Source organism: Alternaria arborescens (assembly GCF_004154835.1).
Source record: "Alternaria arborescens strain FERA 675 chromosome Unknown contig_66, whole genome shotgun sequence".
In the NCBI taxonomy this organism is placed as follows: Eukaryota; Fungi; Ascomycota; class Dothideomycetes; order Pleosporales; family Pleosporaceae; genus Alternaria; species Alternaria arborescens.
This window is the reverse complement of record NW_021167921.1, coordinates 13,949-31,583: the sequence shown is the minus strand read 5'-3', so window position 1 is coordinate 31,583 and position 17,635 is coordinate 13,949. Positions and strand designations below refer to the sequence as shown.

Genomic DNA, 17,635 nt, shown 5'->3' with positions numbered 1-17,635 from the left:
TGATGAATGCCTACTCACACCATCTAACAGTCTGAGAAAAGATGGTTTGTTAGTGTTGTGGACATGCTATCAGGGTACGAGGAGTACCTTGGCTCCAGGCCGGAGTTGGCTCGGAAAGATTCCCAGACCTATTCGGCTGATTAGGATCGATTTTCGATATACTTCTACCACCACGCGCATACTCACGGATCTCACAAACTTCAATGCCGGCATATTCGGTCCTTGCTCCTCAATGTGCGAAGAGTGATGTCGTGGTTCCGCTCGGCAGTTACCTCACGTACCTCGGAAGCTAGACAGGGGTGGAGCGGAATTTGTGGGGTCAGCTTTCCGCTTGCTCGGCGCGTCATCCAAGTACTTTCTTTGGTTGCTTGCCCTGCAACTTCACTTTGCGCAGACCAAAGGCGCGACGTACGCGTCTCTTTTGCTCGATCTCGCGATATTCTCTCCTCCGAATATGATAATACGGCGGTAGACCGACATATTCTCCTCCACATCCCTCCACGATGTCGGCCTCGTCGTCTGCACAGGCGCTGGAATACTTGGAGGGCCTGCCTATTGCTACGCATAAGAGGCTATATGAGCAGCCCTCGACTGTGTTGGCGGTGTACCGCTGCATGCTGCCGCATCTTGGTGAGTGCGTACAATGCAGCGATGTAGTGGAGCTAATAAAGTCGCAGCCAAATCCATAGTCATGGCAATGCTCTACAGACCCTCGTCCTTCCCCGTAACCGACCTCGACGCATGGTTCAAGCCCTCCGCCCGCAGAGAGAAGGAGCAAGCCCTCTTTACTCTCGAACGCCTGCACATTATCGCCCAAGTGAAACAAGATGACGGCACTATGGCATGGACAATCAGCACAGGCTTCCAGAAGAGCCTACGAAATGCCCTCGAGGGCTCTGGTACGCACCGCTCGTTTGGTGTCCCAGCAACTAGAGAAGAGAGTGGCGGAAAGCGATTGAGCGTAGATTTCCTGGACGAATACTCGAGATCGCAGTGGGAGGGTATACTGTACTATCTGGTTAGCGGTGCGGCTGGACTCAGCAAGGACAGTATCTCGCGAGCCGAGGTCGGTCCTGGAACGAAGAAGCTGCTACATACTGGTGATCTTGTGAGGACTGTACATGGGAGTCCGAGAATCACGAAAGATGGTTTCTCTTTTGTGCTGCAAGAGACGAATGCGCAGGTCTGGAGTTTGTTGATCGTGTATCTGAAGATGACGAACGAAGTAAGTGTTGAACCTCACCCCTGTGACGACTGTCCTCTTCGGAACCAGTCGACACCTCCAGAAAACGATCCTAACATAAATATCAAGCTCGGCATGTCCGAAACCGAAGTCCTGTCCTTCCTCTTCATGCTCGGTTCCCTTGAACTAGGCCAAGATTACTCCACATCTACCCTCTCGCCTACACAAGCCCAAATGCTCGAGGATCTCTCCTCAATGGGCCTCATCTACCGCTCCGACAAGAACGCACGAACCTTCTACCCAACCCGCCTCGCCACAACCCTAACCTCCGACTCGGGCAGCGCCATGTCCGCCTCCTCTAACGACATTGCCCAAGCCAACCAAGGCAACGCAGGTCCCTCGGCCGCCGCAAACAAGGGTTTCATCATCATCGAAACAAACTACCGCCTCTACGCCTACACAAACAGTCTGATCCAAATTGCCATTCTGAGCTTATTTACCAAACTCCAACACCGCTTTCCCAATCTCGTGTCGGGTAAGTTGACAAAGGAATCTGTTCACAAAGCTGTACAGTCGGGTATCACTTCTTCGCAAATCATCTCTTATTTAACCACGTATGCGCATCCCCAGATGCAGAAGACCGTTCCGTATATCCCGCCTACGGTCATGGATCAGATTCGGCTATGGGAATATGAAGGCGAGAGAGTGGAAACGACTACGGGCTATCTGATGCGCGAGTTTGGTAGCGATGCAGAGTATAGGGATGTTCTTGGTTATGCGAGTGCGCTGGGTGTGTTGGTTTGGCAGAATGATGCTGGGAGGTGCTTTTTTGTTTCTCATGTCGAGCAGATTAGTGCGTATTTGAGGAAGAAGAAGGAGAGTAGGGAGAGTGCTAGGGCGGGGAGGTAGGGTGTGGAGGGGATAGAAGGATACGGGTGGGTAGGAGCATGGACATGGGCGTTTAGAAGTAGCAGGTGTTGGCGTTGGGGGTAGGTTGTCGATTGACCGGCGTCTGGGTTACACGTTATGGAATCGAGTGACACTGTGGGAGATATATACCATGATAAGAACTTGTTACTTTTCGTTCTCGTGTGTTTGAGAGAGAGCAATCTCCGTGCATTCTTACAACCTTGACTAAAACGACGATATCGTGCAAGAGGAGTGTCTACTTCCTACGGCCCGATCAACGATCTTGGACATGCATAACGTCGTATACCACCACTTCGCCAGGTCCATCACGCTGAGCCTCAGGCCCTCTTCTTCAGTGTCTCAAGTTGCGCCAAATCACCTGAAATCCTCTTCTTGCTCTTTTCCTTGAAGTCTTCCATGCGCACACCGGTTAACATATGCATGAGCGTCGGCAGCGCTCCGTCCTTGACTGCGAGCTTCTCTTCCATCACCTCTAGCATGTCATTAGGGAATTTGTTGTACTAGTGTGGTTGCAGTTCTCTCTTTAACAATCTCAAAAGCTCTTGATTGGCGGGATCTTCTTGGGCTGCGCGCACTTCCACATGATACTTATTGAGCATTTCGACAGCGAGCTTACGGATCTCTGGGTCCTGAGCTCTTGTGACCAACTCAACCACATATTTGTCGGACTTTTTCGACTCCCGATAACCACACAGTGAGTTTTTAACGAACATCTTAACGATATTCACCGTTTAGAAGTAGCAGACATTGGCGTTGTAGGCTACCTTGCAATGACTGGCGTCTATGTTACACGTTTGGAGTCGATGTATCGGTCTTCTCTGAGTAGTGAGTAATGCGATATGACGTTTCTTATCCTATGTATTCTACTGATCTTGTAGCGCCCACGGGAAAGAGCGCCTGCTGTTGATTGTCTCCTCACAGCCCAAATGGATCAAGGCTGCTCTCACCTTGCATTGCTCATTCTTACCCTCCACTATGATCTCCAAGACAGCCGAGATATCCATACATCAGTATCACTACATCGAAAAGAGAAACTAAACATCTCTTAGGGCAGAGTAATCCTTCCTACTATAACAAAGCGTATTAGATCTGTACAGACATAAATAGAAAGCTTAGAAGACTACAATGCTATTTATTTTAACAAGTCTTCTTGTTAGAAGACAATGTAGGCTGTAAGGTATACCTTGTTATTTCTATGCATGTCTAATTTTTCCTTGTATGAGGTGGTATCTTCAGTCCCTTGTTCTACGATCTCCCATCACAACAAGACTCTGAATAGTCCTTTTGAACACTGGATGCGCATTGCGGGTTGACCTCATCGATACGTGATGAAAGACCACTCGGATAAGCGAGTGCCTCGGACTGAATGACTGGCTTTCCGTTCTAGCCTTGCAATCATCACGTGTTCTGTCCCATTTCTGATTTTACAATCTTGTGTCACCCTTGCTCGGTTTGGTAGAGGAATGTAGATGCAAAATTGTGGTAAAATACTCGGGGTGACTTGGGGCTTGTCGTAACAATACGTCTTTTCCAAGAGTTTAAAATTCAAAATCCGTCTAGCCTTTCGACGTCAGCGTACGCGGCAGTCTGTCTGATAGGCTGTGCATATATGCCACAATGACGATCGGCCCAGTATGTAGATGCTCAGCGGGGTAGCACAAAACTTCTTTTTGAATCCAATGACTTTCCGTCCGGATCATATAGGAAAGTAGTGCGTCGATTGAACATGATTCTGATTTCCAAAGTCGGTGTAATCTTCATAGTAATGTACCGAACCTCGGGTCAATACTAGGTAAGGGTATTGGAATAAAGAAACGATGAAGTTTTTCTTAATAACTTGGTAGATACCCAGGCAAGGTACTTATATCTGTTTCTAGGCTGTCTCAGATTCTCTAATACGGGGCACCATCCATAGGTGAAGTCGGATTCGTGTATCCTTGAAGCGACTACGCCTTGCCGTACCGATGCTCTTCGCTTTCGTTACAAAGCCACAATCTACTAGCCAGTACCATCCTCAGCAGAGCCATGATGTCTGTGGAATATCGCTCGTTCTCGCGCAAAACACCTGATCGAAACTCACCGGTGGGCTGCATAATTGAAAAAGAGGGGTATCACTCTGGACCAGTCGAGTGCAGATAGCCTTGCGCCACAGCTGACGTGTCCTCAACGTATGCAAGGTGACGAGACGTCCTTCTGCATGCCGAACACGGCAACAAGGCAGACTCTGGTAAAGTAGAAGGGCAACAGGGCAACATTTCGTCGGGCACCAAGGCAGACCTACTAATGCGTTGTGATGCAAATGTTTGTTTCGATTGGCCTGCCACTCAGAGAGATTCGATAACGGCGGAAGAGCTAATGCAGTATTGATGAAAGTGAAGCTTTCATCATCCTGCAAGCAAGCTGGCTGCAGGCGAAAAAGATGCATAGAATGGCGGTGAGCTGATCTTCGAGCAGGTGAACGGTGTGGAAGGCAAAACCATGTCTCATCGGAAGTCGGTCTTCGCGGGCTTTGTGTGCTGCGTTTTGAGATACACAGAATGAACAAAATGTCGAACGGAAGTGTAACGATGAAGAAAGATGCCGGATGGAAATGTTATGTTATGGAAAAGTGACAATGTAGCTGAAATGGTCAAAAGAATCTAGTGACTAAGGAAAGCGTTGCTATTACTCGATAGGCTTCGATGTGAACGCCATACTCACTCAGGCGCTGCGGTTGATGCCAAGGAGAATTGCGACCTATTGCAGTTGGAGGCAAGAAGCATAGCTTCGCATGCTAGTACGATCCTCTCCCAGGCGTGATAGGCCTGTCATCCCCCTCTACCGAAGGGGAAACACTCAGACCTTCCGAAGTTCTGAGGCTATATGCTTGACGCAATACAACAGTGACTAGAAGACATTGTCGGCGACCACGACATAACGGGAAGGTACTGCACTAAGATTACACGCGTAGGTAAGTTGAAGAAGACCTTGGGAATGCTTGAGGGCAGGAACCTAGCCGTAGGTTCGACCAGCTGACAACGGTTGACGCAGGTCTTCATATGAATATGGCAACAGAGCCTAGGAACGTTTCCGGGGGAGCAGGGTGGTCAAGAGGGGACATTGTCGAGTTGATAGCTCTACTCGTGGGCATTCCAGCAGCCATAGCAGCGGTTTTCATGCTGGTGACATACTACAAGCGGAGAAGTCAGGGAAGGAAAGGTGAGATACTTTTCCCTCCAAGACAGTCTACCACAAGAGCCGCTTGGAGCGTCTTCTGCATCACACACGGTATTTTCCATCGTTGTTGTGTGACTCATGTTGAGCTTCGACGACAAAGACTAGTGATGAGACCGCCATGCTCACAACCAATGTCGGTAATAAGCAAGTGTACAGTTCTGCCTGCAACTGCACCTTCGAGTGGCGAGCGGAGTCTGCCAACCCATGAATGCGAATGGAGTCGGGAAGCGGTGGTGGTGTGGGGTCGATCAGGCTGACAAATACCTACAGATCAGGTTCGTGAAGGGATAGTTAGTAGTAGCGACACGAATGTGTTTGAAGGTGAAAGAGCATGTGGGTTAAGTTACCTACGGTAAAACTAACGATGAGTCAGATGCAGTTCGGACCCCTGCATCCACGGTGGGTATGGCGGATATAGCGTTCCCTCAACGGATGTTCCATTCGATTGTAAGGCGGGGCCGTATGACTTGGTCGTCGATCAGTCTGTGGCGGAATAAGGCGAGGAGTGGTCTTCCGTCCGAGGCCTATGGAGGGATTCCAACTGCACGACCTGTGGTATCAGACATCCCGTTTGCTGGAGGGGCGACTGAGTTGCATCAGACAGTGACAGAGTTCCGTGAAGAGGTCGACAAGTGTGTCGAGCAGGAGCGGCAAGGCTGGGGTGAGGAGCTTGTATGATAGGACCCACTCGTCCTGGCTAGATCTCATGAGCTGCTATCGCAAGGTTACAGCATGAGAGGGAGTCGAAGGCAAATAGAGCAGACGGCGAAGGAAGCTGGAATTAATGTATTGTTGCGTTTCTGTTGTATAACATGGTAGTGCTGTCAGTAGATAAGGAATACCATCGTATTGCAGGAGTGATTCAAATAGAAATGTGTGAACTGGGATGTTCAGCCTGCGGGCGGAGAGGGGGCAAGCAGGTAGATATGGGCAGATCAAGTTGGATTCCCCTTCTATGAGCCACACAGCCAGCGCTGGGACACTAGCAGCTCGAAGCTCGAAGCTCGAAGCTCATTGGTGCATACACTGGGTTGATGCGTTAGCGTCTTGGCATTAGAATCCGAATCTTCATTCTAACTGGCAATGAACGGTGTTAGGCAATTTGGAGCTTGAGCGACCGGAGGTCGCAATGGCAGGTGAGCGTGTAGGCGCCGTCTGACGTGCAGATTAAGTGCCCTGCCGCTCAATCGTCAGTCATGCTGCCGCAGTAGCGTCTTCAAACTGCACTTTCACTTCACTTTTGGGCACTGGCTACAGGCTACAGCCAACAATAGTGAGCTCTTGCGACGAACCAGCGTCTTACACTATCACAAATGCTACTGGGATACAAAAGCTTCCTTTATCGCTAGAAGTGCGCCGTGCACGGGGTACACCTCCCAGCGGAGTCCTCATTGTCACAAGTCTCAAGGCGGTTTGACCAACGCGAAATTCTCCAGCGTCAAACGGCTACTTACCTTGCTATGACCTGAGATTTCGGACTACCAACCATAATATTTGGTCCTTTTATGTTTGCGTCTTGATTGTTCGCAATGGCAAGCATGCGGGAAACGTTGTGCAGGGCCGGACACCTGGGCTGGCTTGAGGGACTCGAGGCGGCTAATGTGGACATAACTTACCTTGGCCGCCTCAACCCACCTTGGCCGCCTTGAGTCCCTCAAGCCAGCCCAGGTGTCCGGCCCATACAAACGTATCACAGCGTGCCAGCAACGACAAACTTTGACCCGAGTTCACGTTCGAGAAATAAGTTATCCAGCCTTCCATCTCCTGACAGATGCAGCTTGTCGTATTGTGGAGGGCCAGTCTGAGCAACTTTAAGTATCAACTTTTGCTTTTCTCAGCAGCCCCGGGTGGCACAGCACGGCAGGAATAGGTCAATCAGGCGGTGTCATTCAGAGATGCGACTTGAAGATGCTGCACTTGTGTCATGATTCGCCGCGCCTCTTGTAAGGAACTTGCAGTTTAGTATCCGTCGTGGCAGCAGTGACACTCGTGAAGGCTTTGGTGTGAGAAATGATACGGTTGTAAGCCATGCAGGACGCAGCACTACAGCTAGGGCTCGCTGCGTTGACGACCCTTGGGCGCTCAGCTTTCATCAAGAAGGAACACCTTTTTTGCCAACCATTATGGCCGCTTTTCTCCCTGGAGACTCTGCCATCGATGCGGACTCACTTACAGCAGCTAGGTCCCAGCATTTGCCAATCGCGGCCTCAACCCCAAGGCTTTCTCCAAGATCTGCCTGACAAACATAAGGCTAGCCATATGGGGTCTACGTTGCAGGTGCACACTAACCGGCATTAGGGGCTGGCGCATGTTTGTCCCTCGCCCGTTTACTCCAGTCCTTTTGCATGATCCTGCTGCGAAAATTTAGACCAGGTGTCGTACCACAGTTAATCAATTAATCTGCTGCTAAAGGTTACGCAATCGTCCTTTTTGGATGCCGAAGTGCTGGATGAGACGATTGCAGAAAGCAAATGCAACGCGTGAGGATGACCGAAGCTGAACATCGTCGCGCGACTGTCTTAACTTACTTATAAACTGCCTCAATGCCCTCCCATCAGGGATTCTCTTTAACATCCTCTGGTAAATCGAGCCCATCTGTAACCTCAACCTTGCGTCCTACCCACTTAATGCGCTCGCCGCTAATAACAAACAACTCAATGTCGTGATCGGAGAATACGCGAACAGATTGTTGAAAAACGTAGCAGCAGCAGCTTTCAGAAGCAGAGAGAGCTGTAGATTTCAAACAGCCTATTTATCTTAATGAATAGCTTGCGGTGGTAAAGCATAGCGTTGACTGTGCCTCCAGAGCCTCAACTTACTCAGGGGACAGCGCGGCCAGGATTGCCGGTAATGCTAACAACGACTAGGAGCCTAGACATCTCTGAATAGACGGTACCATGTATCGATGATGCCAGATGAGTATTGACGATCGCCTTGGACTTCAGCAAGGAGATTGTGTAGTTTAGGCCCCTGCTGCAATGATATGACGCATTGCCATACTTAGGTAGGCAAATTTCATCCTCCATAGAATTCTAGACATGTAAGAAAACTAAGGGGTACACACTGCTGATCTCTTTCTTCGTCATAATTGCCATCCACCCTTCTTTTCAATCAGTACGGAGAATAGATCGGTGAGAATTAGAAGCGTGATGACATCAAGCTAACAGAGTGACGACTAGCAGCACAACAATATCCAGCAGCTTCAACAACCACGGCACCACGTCAAGAACCACGGTAGTAAAGGAAGTCAGCTAGGAGAGTGAGCGACTCCACGAGGCGTTCTCACAGACATACACTCTACCACTGTGTTTGAGTCTCTTGTGCCGAGCCAAGTTACCTTTCCGGTGCACGCTGTCGAAGGCTGTGCAGCAGTCATCAATGTCACAATAAATCTCGGATGATGTTGCATGCAATCGCTATAAATCAGCGACATTTAACATTTGAATCTCATGAAGAAACCGAGAGGCCTTCTATACAATAACTCCAAGTCAATAAAATTCACCAACCAAACTTCTCCACCTGAACATTAACATCCCTCCCCTTCCAAATCAACCCCGCACACGTATTCCTCACATCCCTCACCAACCCATCCGGCCCACTAACCACAACCCCACTCCTCTTACCCTCCTCCTCCTCTTCTTCCACCCACTCCCCAACAATCCCACCAGCATCCGGCCTCCCCGCCAAACTCGTCGGCGGCGAAATAACCACATCCGCGCCCCAATCCTCCAACTCCTTCAACTTATCTTCCGGAATCCAAAGCCTATGGTCAGGCGAATGTGTTATCCACAGCAACTTTACTTTTCTCAGAGTAGTCTTTGATGACGAACAAGTCGTCTCGGGGTCATGTTGTGATGATCTAGGATGTAAGAGAGCGTAGAGTAGGGGGTATGCAACTGCTATGCCGGACCCGCCTGCGACCAGTATAGCTGTTGAAGAGGATTCCAGGAGATCGAGGGCGTAGGACGAGCCGTAGGGTCCATCGAGGCGGATACGTAGGTCTTGGGTTGTTGAGAGCTGGGATTGTCGTGCGTGCTGGAGGAGGGTGTGTGTGAAGCCTGATGGGGCCTGTGGGCGGATTAGGAGGGAGAACCAAGCATGTTTTCCCTCGTGGTCGTCTCGCATCGACGTTGGAGTTTGTGTTGGCGCGGCGGAGAAGATGGTAAAAGGGTGAGATTGGATAGCGTGTTTGCGGGACAGACTTGGTACGGAGATGAAAATGTGTTCGTTTGGTTTCCAGCCTTGCTTCATGTTGCTACCCAGGACCCCGGCTATCTTATTCTTGGTATCGACTTGCCAGTTTGTGGATAAGAGGAGTGTTTCGTCGTCTTCAAGGACCGTGAGCGTAGCAGCATGTGTGCTAGACTTCAACCACATGCGATAAACCACGCGGTCAACAATCCAAATGGCAAGGGACACGCCCACGTACGGCCGCGAAGTATGGTGATGGAACCATAGGAAAACCAGGCCAGCAACTTGGAGCACAATGTGCAGACCCAAAAACACCTCGTACCACCTCTTCCTGAAGCTGCCCAGACTCGTAAAGTAAATCACTTCATACGCGACCAGCGCTGCCAAACCCAACAGCACAACCCGGTTGAATAGGAACTTCGCCAGCGTGAAACCCAAATGTCGCAGCATGCCATACCATGTGGCCACCATGCCGAGGAAGTGCAAGAACGCTTCCAAACACACCAGCTCCCCTACTCTTCTATGGAAGATATTCAGACTCTCGTACGAATATCCCGTCAACCGTTTTATCGGCTGGTTCTTCGCGGCGAGGAGGTAGAGGAGCGGGAGGTTTGCGATGAAGATGATTCCGCAGCGGTCGGCAAAGACGAAGAGGTACATGAAGGAGAGTGGCATGCGGTACAAGTTGTAAAAGATGTTCAGGGCTATCCAAGCGACGACGAGTAAAGAGACGGCGTTTGTGGGGAGGGTCTTGTTGACGATGGGGATGCGCGGGGGTTGGTATTGGAGGAGAGATTTGACAAGGTAGTATGGAGTCCATATTCCAAATCTCTTTCGTTGCGGTCGCGATCGCTCGGGGACGGGAAGGAGAGGGCTTGATTCATCGGCATGGGCGGAGTTTAATTTCTTCGCGGCGGCGGTGGTATCTGGGGGTGTCGCGTTTCCTTCAATCGTACTGCTCGAGCTACTCCAAACTTCATCTTCTTCGTGCGCGGCCCCATCAGCTTGCTTCGCTATCCGTCGCCTCTTCCGCCTGTGCAATACAACCTTCTCCCCCCAGTGCCACACAGTAAACACTCCCAATACACCCAGCAACACCAGATTATACGTATTCAGAAACCTCCGACTGAACAATATGGCCTCGACCAGTTTGCGGAACCGCGGGTCTTTGCCCGGGTCATCAGGATCGGTAAGGTCGCCGCCGCCAGCCGCTTTGAAGGCGTCATAGTCGTGTGCGAACCACGGGGTTTCGGTTGACGCAGTCGCTGTCAGAGCGAATCTGAGGGCGTCGCGTAGCCATGGCGGTGTCGTGTCCATGGTGGGTGATGTTCTACATGTGGGGTGCAAGATGTTTGGATGAGCAGCGGCATGGCATGTCAGATGGTAATGTTCCAGTTTCCCCACATGCGACTCGCGTCATCTACGCACGCGCGTGCGCGGGTTATCATGTGGCTGCCGATAAGCTTATCGAGGGGCGCCGAGGCATGCATAGTCCCATTTCGACGGCGTGTACTCTTGCGAATGGAAGCTCCAAGTCTAGGTCTACGGTGTTCTACATGACGGTACTAGAGAATAGAGAAGAAGGCTCTGTAATTCAAACACGATTTTATTCAAAACGAGGTCCATCCATGTCCATTTACTAATTTCACATCAATATCTATTTGTTTGCCCAGTTGGCCTTCTCCTTTGCTGCAAATGCCGTCATTCCAATCTTCTGATCCTCGCTTCCAAACAGCCCATGGAAAACCCTTCTCTCATACTCGACACCCTCCCGAATACCCAGCTCCTGACTCTTATTCACGACCTCCTTGGCCGCCTTGACAGCAATCTGGCTATATCCCGCAATCTTCTCCGCCGTCGCAATAGCACCGTTTACACACTCCTCGGGCGTCTCAAACACCTTGCTAACAAGCCCCCACTCGCTAGCCTGCTGCGCAGTAATGTTGTCGCCGGTAAGAATGACCTCCATAGCCCTCGACTTTCCAATCGCCTTGGTCAGACGCTGTGAGCCACCCGCACCAGGTATGACGCCTAGTTTGATCTCGGGTTGTCCGAAGACGGCTTTGGGGCCTGCGTACATGATGTCGCCCATCATGGCGAGTTCGCAGCCTCCACCCAGCGCATATCCGTTCACAGCCGTGATCAGAGGCTTCTTGAGGAAGGTGACGAGGTCGGACCAGGATTCTATAAAGTCTTTACCATATGCGTCGCTGAAAGTGAGGTCCTTCATTTCTTTGATGTCGGCACCTGCTGCAAAGGCTTTTTCAGAGCCGGTGAGGACAATGGCACCGATGGACTTTTCGGCTTGGAAGTCGCGGAGAGCTTGGTTGATCTCGAGGATGAGTGGGGTGGAGAGGGCATTGAGGGCCTTGGGGCGGTTGATTTGGACTTGGGGGCATGGGTCAGATACAATTGTTTCAGAGAGTATGGTGATGGTAACATACTCAAGCCAACGCCAGGCTTAGCCTCCGACACAAGCAGATGCTCGAATGACCTCTGCGTGGCATATCCCCTTAGGAGTCTGGGTAGACCCGTTGACCGGAATTGAGACGCCGCTCTCGGTGCTGATCGTAGTGCCTGCATCTTGAGTGTAGTGAATTGAGCTTCGACTTGCAGTCCAGCTCAGGCAACAAGTATTTACATCGGAAGAGTGGATGTATGAGCTCAGAAGCTACCATACAAATGGGTAGTATCGGCACCTCGGCAAAGTCGCGCAACGCCCGCCAAAAGATGCCCGTCATCCCACCTTACGCTAGGGGAAGCTACGTTGGCCCAAGCGCTGGGGGCGGCGATCTAAGCCCCAGCCTTGCGACGTATTGATGTTCGCCGTTGAACTTTTTGACACGATTCCCTCAACAAGAACGTCGCCTCTTCACCCACCTGCATCGCCCCGCGCGTACACACTCGACTCCCCGCCGTCGCCATTTCCATCTCACCACCCCACACCTCCAAGTGAGACAGCGACAACAGCCATGGACTCCCCCGAACCAGACACCCCTTTCAGCGCCGTCACGGCGCAAACCACAAAATACGGCCGCATGTTCCAAACCTACCTCGACAAGTCGACGCCGTACACTCCCTACAGATGGGGCGGCACAGGCTTCCTCTTCTTCCTCTTCGGCCTGCGCATCTTCTTCGCACAGGGCTGGTACATTGTTGCCTACTCGCTAGGCATCTACCTCCTCAACCTCTTCCTCGCCTTCCTGTCCCCCAAGTTCGACCCCGCGCTCGAGCAGGATGAGGGCATGGAAGACGGGACCGCGGGCGCAAGTGGACTGCCTACCAAGGAGGATCAGGAGTTTAGGCCTTTCGTGAGGAGGCTGCCCGAATTCAAGTTTTGGTACTCAACCACAAAGGCCATTGCCATTGGATTCTTCTGCAGCTGGTTCGAGATATTCAATCTGCCCGTTTTCTGGCCGGTGCTGGTGGTGTACTGGTTGATTCTTTTTGGGTTGACGAGTAAGTGGGAATCCGGACATGCATTCACACGAGTATTGGGCAAGGCTAACAGCGTTCTAGTGCGACGACAGATTCAGCATATGATCAAGTACCGCTACGTCCCTTTTACCGTCGGAAAGACACGGTACTCCGCCAACTAAGTCGTTCGACTTCGACCGACCGTCTACTTTCACTTCGTCGGATTATGGTCCTCTATATTGGGAGGGAAGGCTATCATTAAGACATGGGCACTTTTTTTCTTTTAGGTCGGCAATAGACTTCGGGCTCTCATGTCCGCAACTCGGGGTTGCTATGCTATAAGGAGAGGGTGCTGGCACGATAACGGCTGATGTGTACACGTAGCAGGAAGCATGCCAAGATGCTATATCTTTAATATTGAGAAAAGATAAACACCATTATCCACGCATGCACAGTTGAACATGGCACGCAAAGAAATGAATTCTAGGTATCTAGCAACAAGATCGACTAATGTTGGGGGAAGAACAGCTCTGATGTGAAAAGAAAAGGAACGACGAATAGCCCACCCATGCTATGAGACAAGGCCACAAACAAGAGGCCGAGAGAGGCAGGAAACCAAGCCTACTCCATACGCAGAGCAGGAGCCTCCAATTTCAACTCAGCCAAACTCGTTTTCCTCAGCCGCGGCGACCCCGCTTTGACATCCTCATGTCCAATCCCCGCCTCCTTTGTGCATATCCACGTCGACGCATACATATTCACACTTTATCGAAACGTTAGCAAACTACCCTCCACCGCTACCAAGGGAATCAAAACTTACCGATCAATACAACTACCCGGCACCCTAACCGCCACCCTCTTAGCCCCAAACCCGTTCTCAGTAAACACCTTGATATACCACGGCTCCAACCCCGCACTCCTCAGCATCACCCGCCCCTTGACCTTTAACGCGCGATTCAGTGCTCTAATCTGCTTGACCGCCTGGTTCCCCTGCGGCGGGAACCAATCCATACTATCCATGACGACGACAATAGTCAACGTTGCCGGTCTCATTCTACTAATCACCTCTGAGATTTCATCCGTGTGGATGCGCAGGCCGTTGAAGGCGGCTGGTTTACTGAGCTTGACGTGGGATTTGGGAGACAGGTAGGTGGGGTGCGAGGTGGGTGTGTAGTGCCCGAGGAGGGTGAGGAGGTAGTAGTGGTTTGATGTGGAGAGGAGCGTTGTGTTGATTACGGGCTCGAAGGTGTTGAGTACGTATTCGTAGATTGCGTTTCCGCTGCTACTTTTCAGGGCATCGTCGGAGGGTTCTTCGTGGAAGGCCATGTAGTCGGCCGCCGAATCCTTTTTCGCGTGTTGTTGTGACGGCGATGATGGCACGTCGAAATCGTCCGTCTTCTTGAAATCTGCTTCGATGACGGCTCGTTGGGCGGGTGGGACGCCGAGGGCTTTCCAAAGCCACTTTTCGTTTCCGAGTATGGCCCAGGTGAGGATCTTGGAGTGGAGAACGGTTTTGATGGAGCGTTGCCAGATTTCTCGTTGTTCGTTGAGGGTTTGTGCGGTGCAGAGTTTGCGGACGTCGGATGTCATGCCTAGGATGTGGAAGAGCCAGGCGGACATTGTGATGGCGTTGCCCGAGCCACCAGAGTAGTAGAGACCCTTTGACGAACGAGCTGAGAAGACGGACGGGCCATTGTGCAGCCAGAACTGGAAAGCTTCGGACGAGAGGTGAGGGCTGAGTTTCTGGATCAAGAGGTTGTGGAAGTCGGGGTGCTTGCCTTCGCCAAAGAGTTTCCAAACGTCTTGGTAAGGAAGGGCTGTGAAGGCGGCTACTTTGAGCTCGAGAAGGTGGTTTTGGCTGGGATTGAGGTCGACGGCGTGGACACGGCGGCAGTTTTCTAGACAAAAGGCTAGGATGTTGTCGCCGGCTGAGCCAATAGCAAGGACGACGTCGTTGGAAGTGGGTTTGAGAAGGCGCATGTCTGCTACGTCGTCTTCCCAGGTGAAGGCGTAGATGTAGGAGTTGTTGAAACGGGTATGCTTGGGAAGGGCGGAATCGTAATGGATGCGCCAGTGGTGATTCTGGTACCATGTTGCTGGAAGAGGTAGACTGGATTGGAGGTTCACGACTGCGGATTCGTAGGCTTTTGAATGTACTTCTACGTCCGTCTGTGTAGCTCCTGTTTGTAGGTCAAGAGCCGTAAGGTAGGGCGATTCGGTAGCGGCCGCATCGATCTCGGCAAGCTTCTGTGTAGATGCGCCATGTTCTTTCGAGCAGCCAAGCCAGATGAAGTAAGGGAGCTTGATGCCAGTGCCGAAGAAGTTGTTGCGAGCATTGATACTGAGGACCGTGCCAAACCGGTACTCAAGATAATCCTACGAACTGTCAGAAGTTGTTCTTGTATTGCAGAGAACCGACATACTCGTCGCGCAGGCTCAAGATTTACGCGGTCAATTTCAAACCATGTCCGCCAGAATACACGTGAGATCCACATGCAGTGACGATCGATAGCACCGCCCATGTAGTTTCTACCCATGAAGTCGACCTGGTTCTGTACGTAGAAGTCGACAACGCCGATAACACCATTAGGACTCATCAAGCTATCAATCGAGTCGATGACGGGGTAGAACTCGGGTATCATGCTCAAGGCATAGCTCATGGTGACGAGCTCAGCACCACCGGCATCTGCATTCTCGTCGAGGTCGCGAACAGTTTGACCTTGGGAGATTATTTCCTTACGCTCGTAGGCTTGCGGTTCGTGTTCATGAAGGCGAAATGCACGCGCATCCTGGCAGATGACCTTGACATTTGTCCAGCCGAGGCGGGCAAAGCGTTTCCTGGCCATCTCACACAGTGAAGGAGAGAGGTCGACGACATCTGCGATCATAAGTAATGCTCTACTTGTTGATTTCAGCCTGACTCACACACTGCGCGAAAGAAGCTTGCCACTGGTACGAAAGCATTCATCTGTTCAACACTATACTCTTGTTAGGTAGCAAATCTTAAAGTTGATGACTGTGCAATTACTTGTGACCAGTTCCTCCGCCAATCTACTCTTGTCAGCATATCAACCAACCCGAATCCTTATTGCTACGTACATCAACCCAGACAGGGCGCTGCGAGATCAAGTTCGCTTCTGTACGGTGCTTCAGTTGCGCAGCGACCAGCCCCAACATATCCTCACGACCCCGGAGAAGCTTAAGGCGCGTGGCATCGTAGACATCAGCCTGAGCTTTGTAGAAACTTTCCTATTCATTCGGTTAGACAACATCCAAACTTCCCCCGTTCCGTCAATCTCACCAAAGCATCCTGCTGGCTCCCAGATCCGTCGCCTGTATGAGGCTTCAAGAAGCACCCATAGATGAATTTGAGGTATGCTTCAAACGTGCTCGGCGCCTGCTCTTTACTCCTTGGCCTGAACGCAAGAGCAAAGACGACGGCAAGAAACACGCCGACGACACACAGAGTAACAGTAAGTTGGTGAAACGGATCACGCGGAACAAAGGTTGAAAGGCCCAGCATAGCTGCGACGTTGCAACAAGACAAGACAAGACAGCTCGAAGCAATGATCAGACAAGAGAACGAAGGGAAAGAGGTAAACACAACAAAGCAAAAAAGAAACCCCACAACCACAATGGAGGGGTTATATGAGAACGCATTCCGAGAGACATGGGCATCATTCCGACTTCGGGTTCGTCATACTGCATGTCCAAATGATGGTAGACCAGTCACCCCACTGGGCGAGGCATCGTCTTCATGTCTCAGACAGCTATCAGCCAATGGAGCTCGCCACATGTTCTGATGATCTCGAAACGGCGCCTGGCAACCTGCACCGCAGATTCACCAACACTCTACCATAACGTTACGGAACTGCCTCTCGTAGACAACCCCGCTAGAGGCGGCTATGCAGGGTCTGGTAAAACCGAGAGTTTCTCCAGATCTCAAAGGGGACAAGAGACAACGGTCGGCCTATCAAAGAAAGGTGTCGTTGCGCGTGGGTGTGAGGTGCCTGGTGTTGAGGTGGTATTGTAAGGATGGTCGAGGTTGGGTGGTTAGCATGTGAGCCAATGAGGAGTGGCGAGGAAGGGCGTGCCAAATCCACTGACGGGAATGCAGGGACGCTTCGAGAACGTGTGGGCATAGCGCGACTCCACGACATGGCTCGGCCTTGTTGCCTCCATGCAAGTCACTTTGGATTATCTGGTGCGCGAGGCGACGATCCGGAGGATGTCGGCATCTGCGAGCCTTGTGCAATTGCATTAGCTAAGATCTGAAGCTCAGGCTATCAATCACCGTTGGGGGTTGAGACCAGGAAGATATTCGTCTTGAGTTGGGCTTCGCGAATGTCTGAGATGATAATCATAAGCAAGAAGCAGATGTCGTTGAGGCGTAGTGCTGGCGTGATGCTCCAGCACGCGGTGATTGTCATCCACCCAGGTCCTGCAAATGTCAGCCTTCATTCTGTCACATTCTTTTCGGGTGACTGTCGTGTTGGAAACTGATTCAGTCATCGTGAGTATCATGATAGAAGTAGGCGTACTGTGTGCGGCCCTCGTTCTTCATGAAGTGTGCTGTTCACGAGGCATCCGACTCAAAAGCCACACTAGATGACTGCGACCCAACCTTGTTATTCGTAATCGTCATTCCCGCTATGGTACTATGCTGAAGGTCTAAGTATTATTACAAGCCTGGCATTC

The 17,635-nt window shown here is 51.1% G+C and overlaps 6 protein-coding genes across 6 annotated transcripts; 2 read left to right on the top strand and 4 right to left on the bottom strand.

Moving 5' to 3' along the window:
* Positions 1-503: 503 nt before the first annotated feature.
* On the top strand, positions 504-2,092 carry AA0111_g12087 (RNA polymerase II transcription factor B subunit 2; the record flags this gene model as incomplete). The annotated part of the gene is made up of 3 exons (XM_028646026.1): positions 504-630; positions 678-1,225; positions 1,313-2,092. 3 exons carry the CDS (start codon positions 504-506, stop codon positions 2,090-2,092), a joined length of 1,455 nt encoding a protein of 484 aa, XP_028500317.1.
* A 338-nt stretch (positions 2,093-2,430) lies between these two features.
* AA0111_g12086 (hypothetical protein) lies at positions 2,431-2,592 on the bottom strand (the record flags this gene model as incomplete). The annotated part of the gene is made up of 1 exon (XM_028646025.1): positions 2,431-2,592. One exon carries the CDS (start codon positions 2,590-2,592, stop codon positions 2,431-2,433), a length of 162 nt encoding a protein of 53 aa, XP_028500325.1.
* Positions 2,593-8,827: 6,235 nt separating this feature from the next.
* AA0111_g12085 (hypothetical protein) lies at positions 8,828-10,837 on the bottom strand (the record flags this gene model as incomplete). The annotated part of the gene is made up of 1 exon (XM_028646024.1): positions 8,828-10,837. One exon carries the CDS (start codon positions 10,835-10,837, stop codon positions 8,828-8,830), a length of 2,010 nt encoding a protein of 669 aa, XP_028500316.1.
* Positions 10,838-11,177: 340 nt separating this feature from the next.
* Positions 11,178-12,103, bottom strand: AA0111_g12084 (hypothetical protein; the record flags this gene model as incomplete). The annotated part of the gene is made up of 2 exons (XM_028646023.1): positions 11,178-11,908; positions 11,965-12,103. 2 exons carry the CDS (start codon positions 12,101-12,103, stop codon positions 11,178-11,180), a joined length of 870 nt encoding a protein of 289 aa, XP_028500322.1.
* A 389-nt stretch (positions 12,104-12,492) lies between these two features.
* On the top strand, positions 12,493-13,119 carry AA0111_g12083 (hypothetical protein; the record flags this gene model as incomplete). Its single annotated transcript, XM_028646022.1, has 2 exons — positions 12,493-12,979; positions 13,040-13,119. 2 exons carry the CDS (start codon positions 12,493-12,495, stop codon positions 13,117-13,119), a joined length of 567 nt encoding a protein of 188 aa, XP_028500319.1.
* A 439-nt stretch (positions 13,120-13,558) lies between these two features.
* On the bottom strand, positions 13,559-16,460 carry AA0111_g12082 (hypothetical protein; the record flags this gene model as incomplete). Its single annotated transcript, XM_028646021.1, has 7 exons — positions 13,559-13,700; positions 13,758-15,313; positions 15,361-15,815; positions 15,863-15,915; positions 15,966-15,988; positions 16,037-16,186; positions 16,239-16,460. The coding sequence occupies 7 exons, from the start codon at positions 16,458-16,460 to the stop codon at positions 13,559-13,561; spliced, it is 2,601 nt and encodes an 866-aa protein (XP_028500324.1).
* Positions 16,461-17,635: the final 1,175 nt, after the last annotated feature.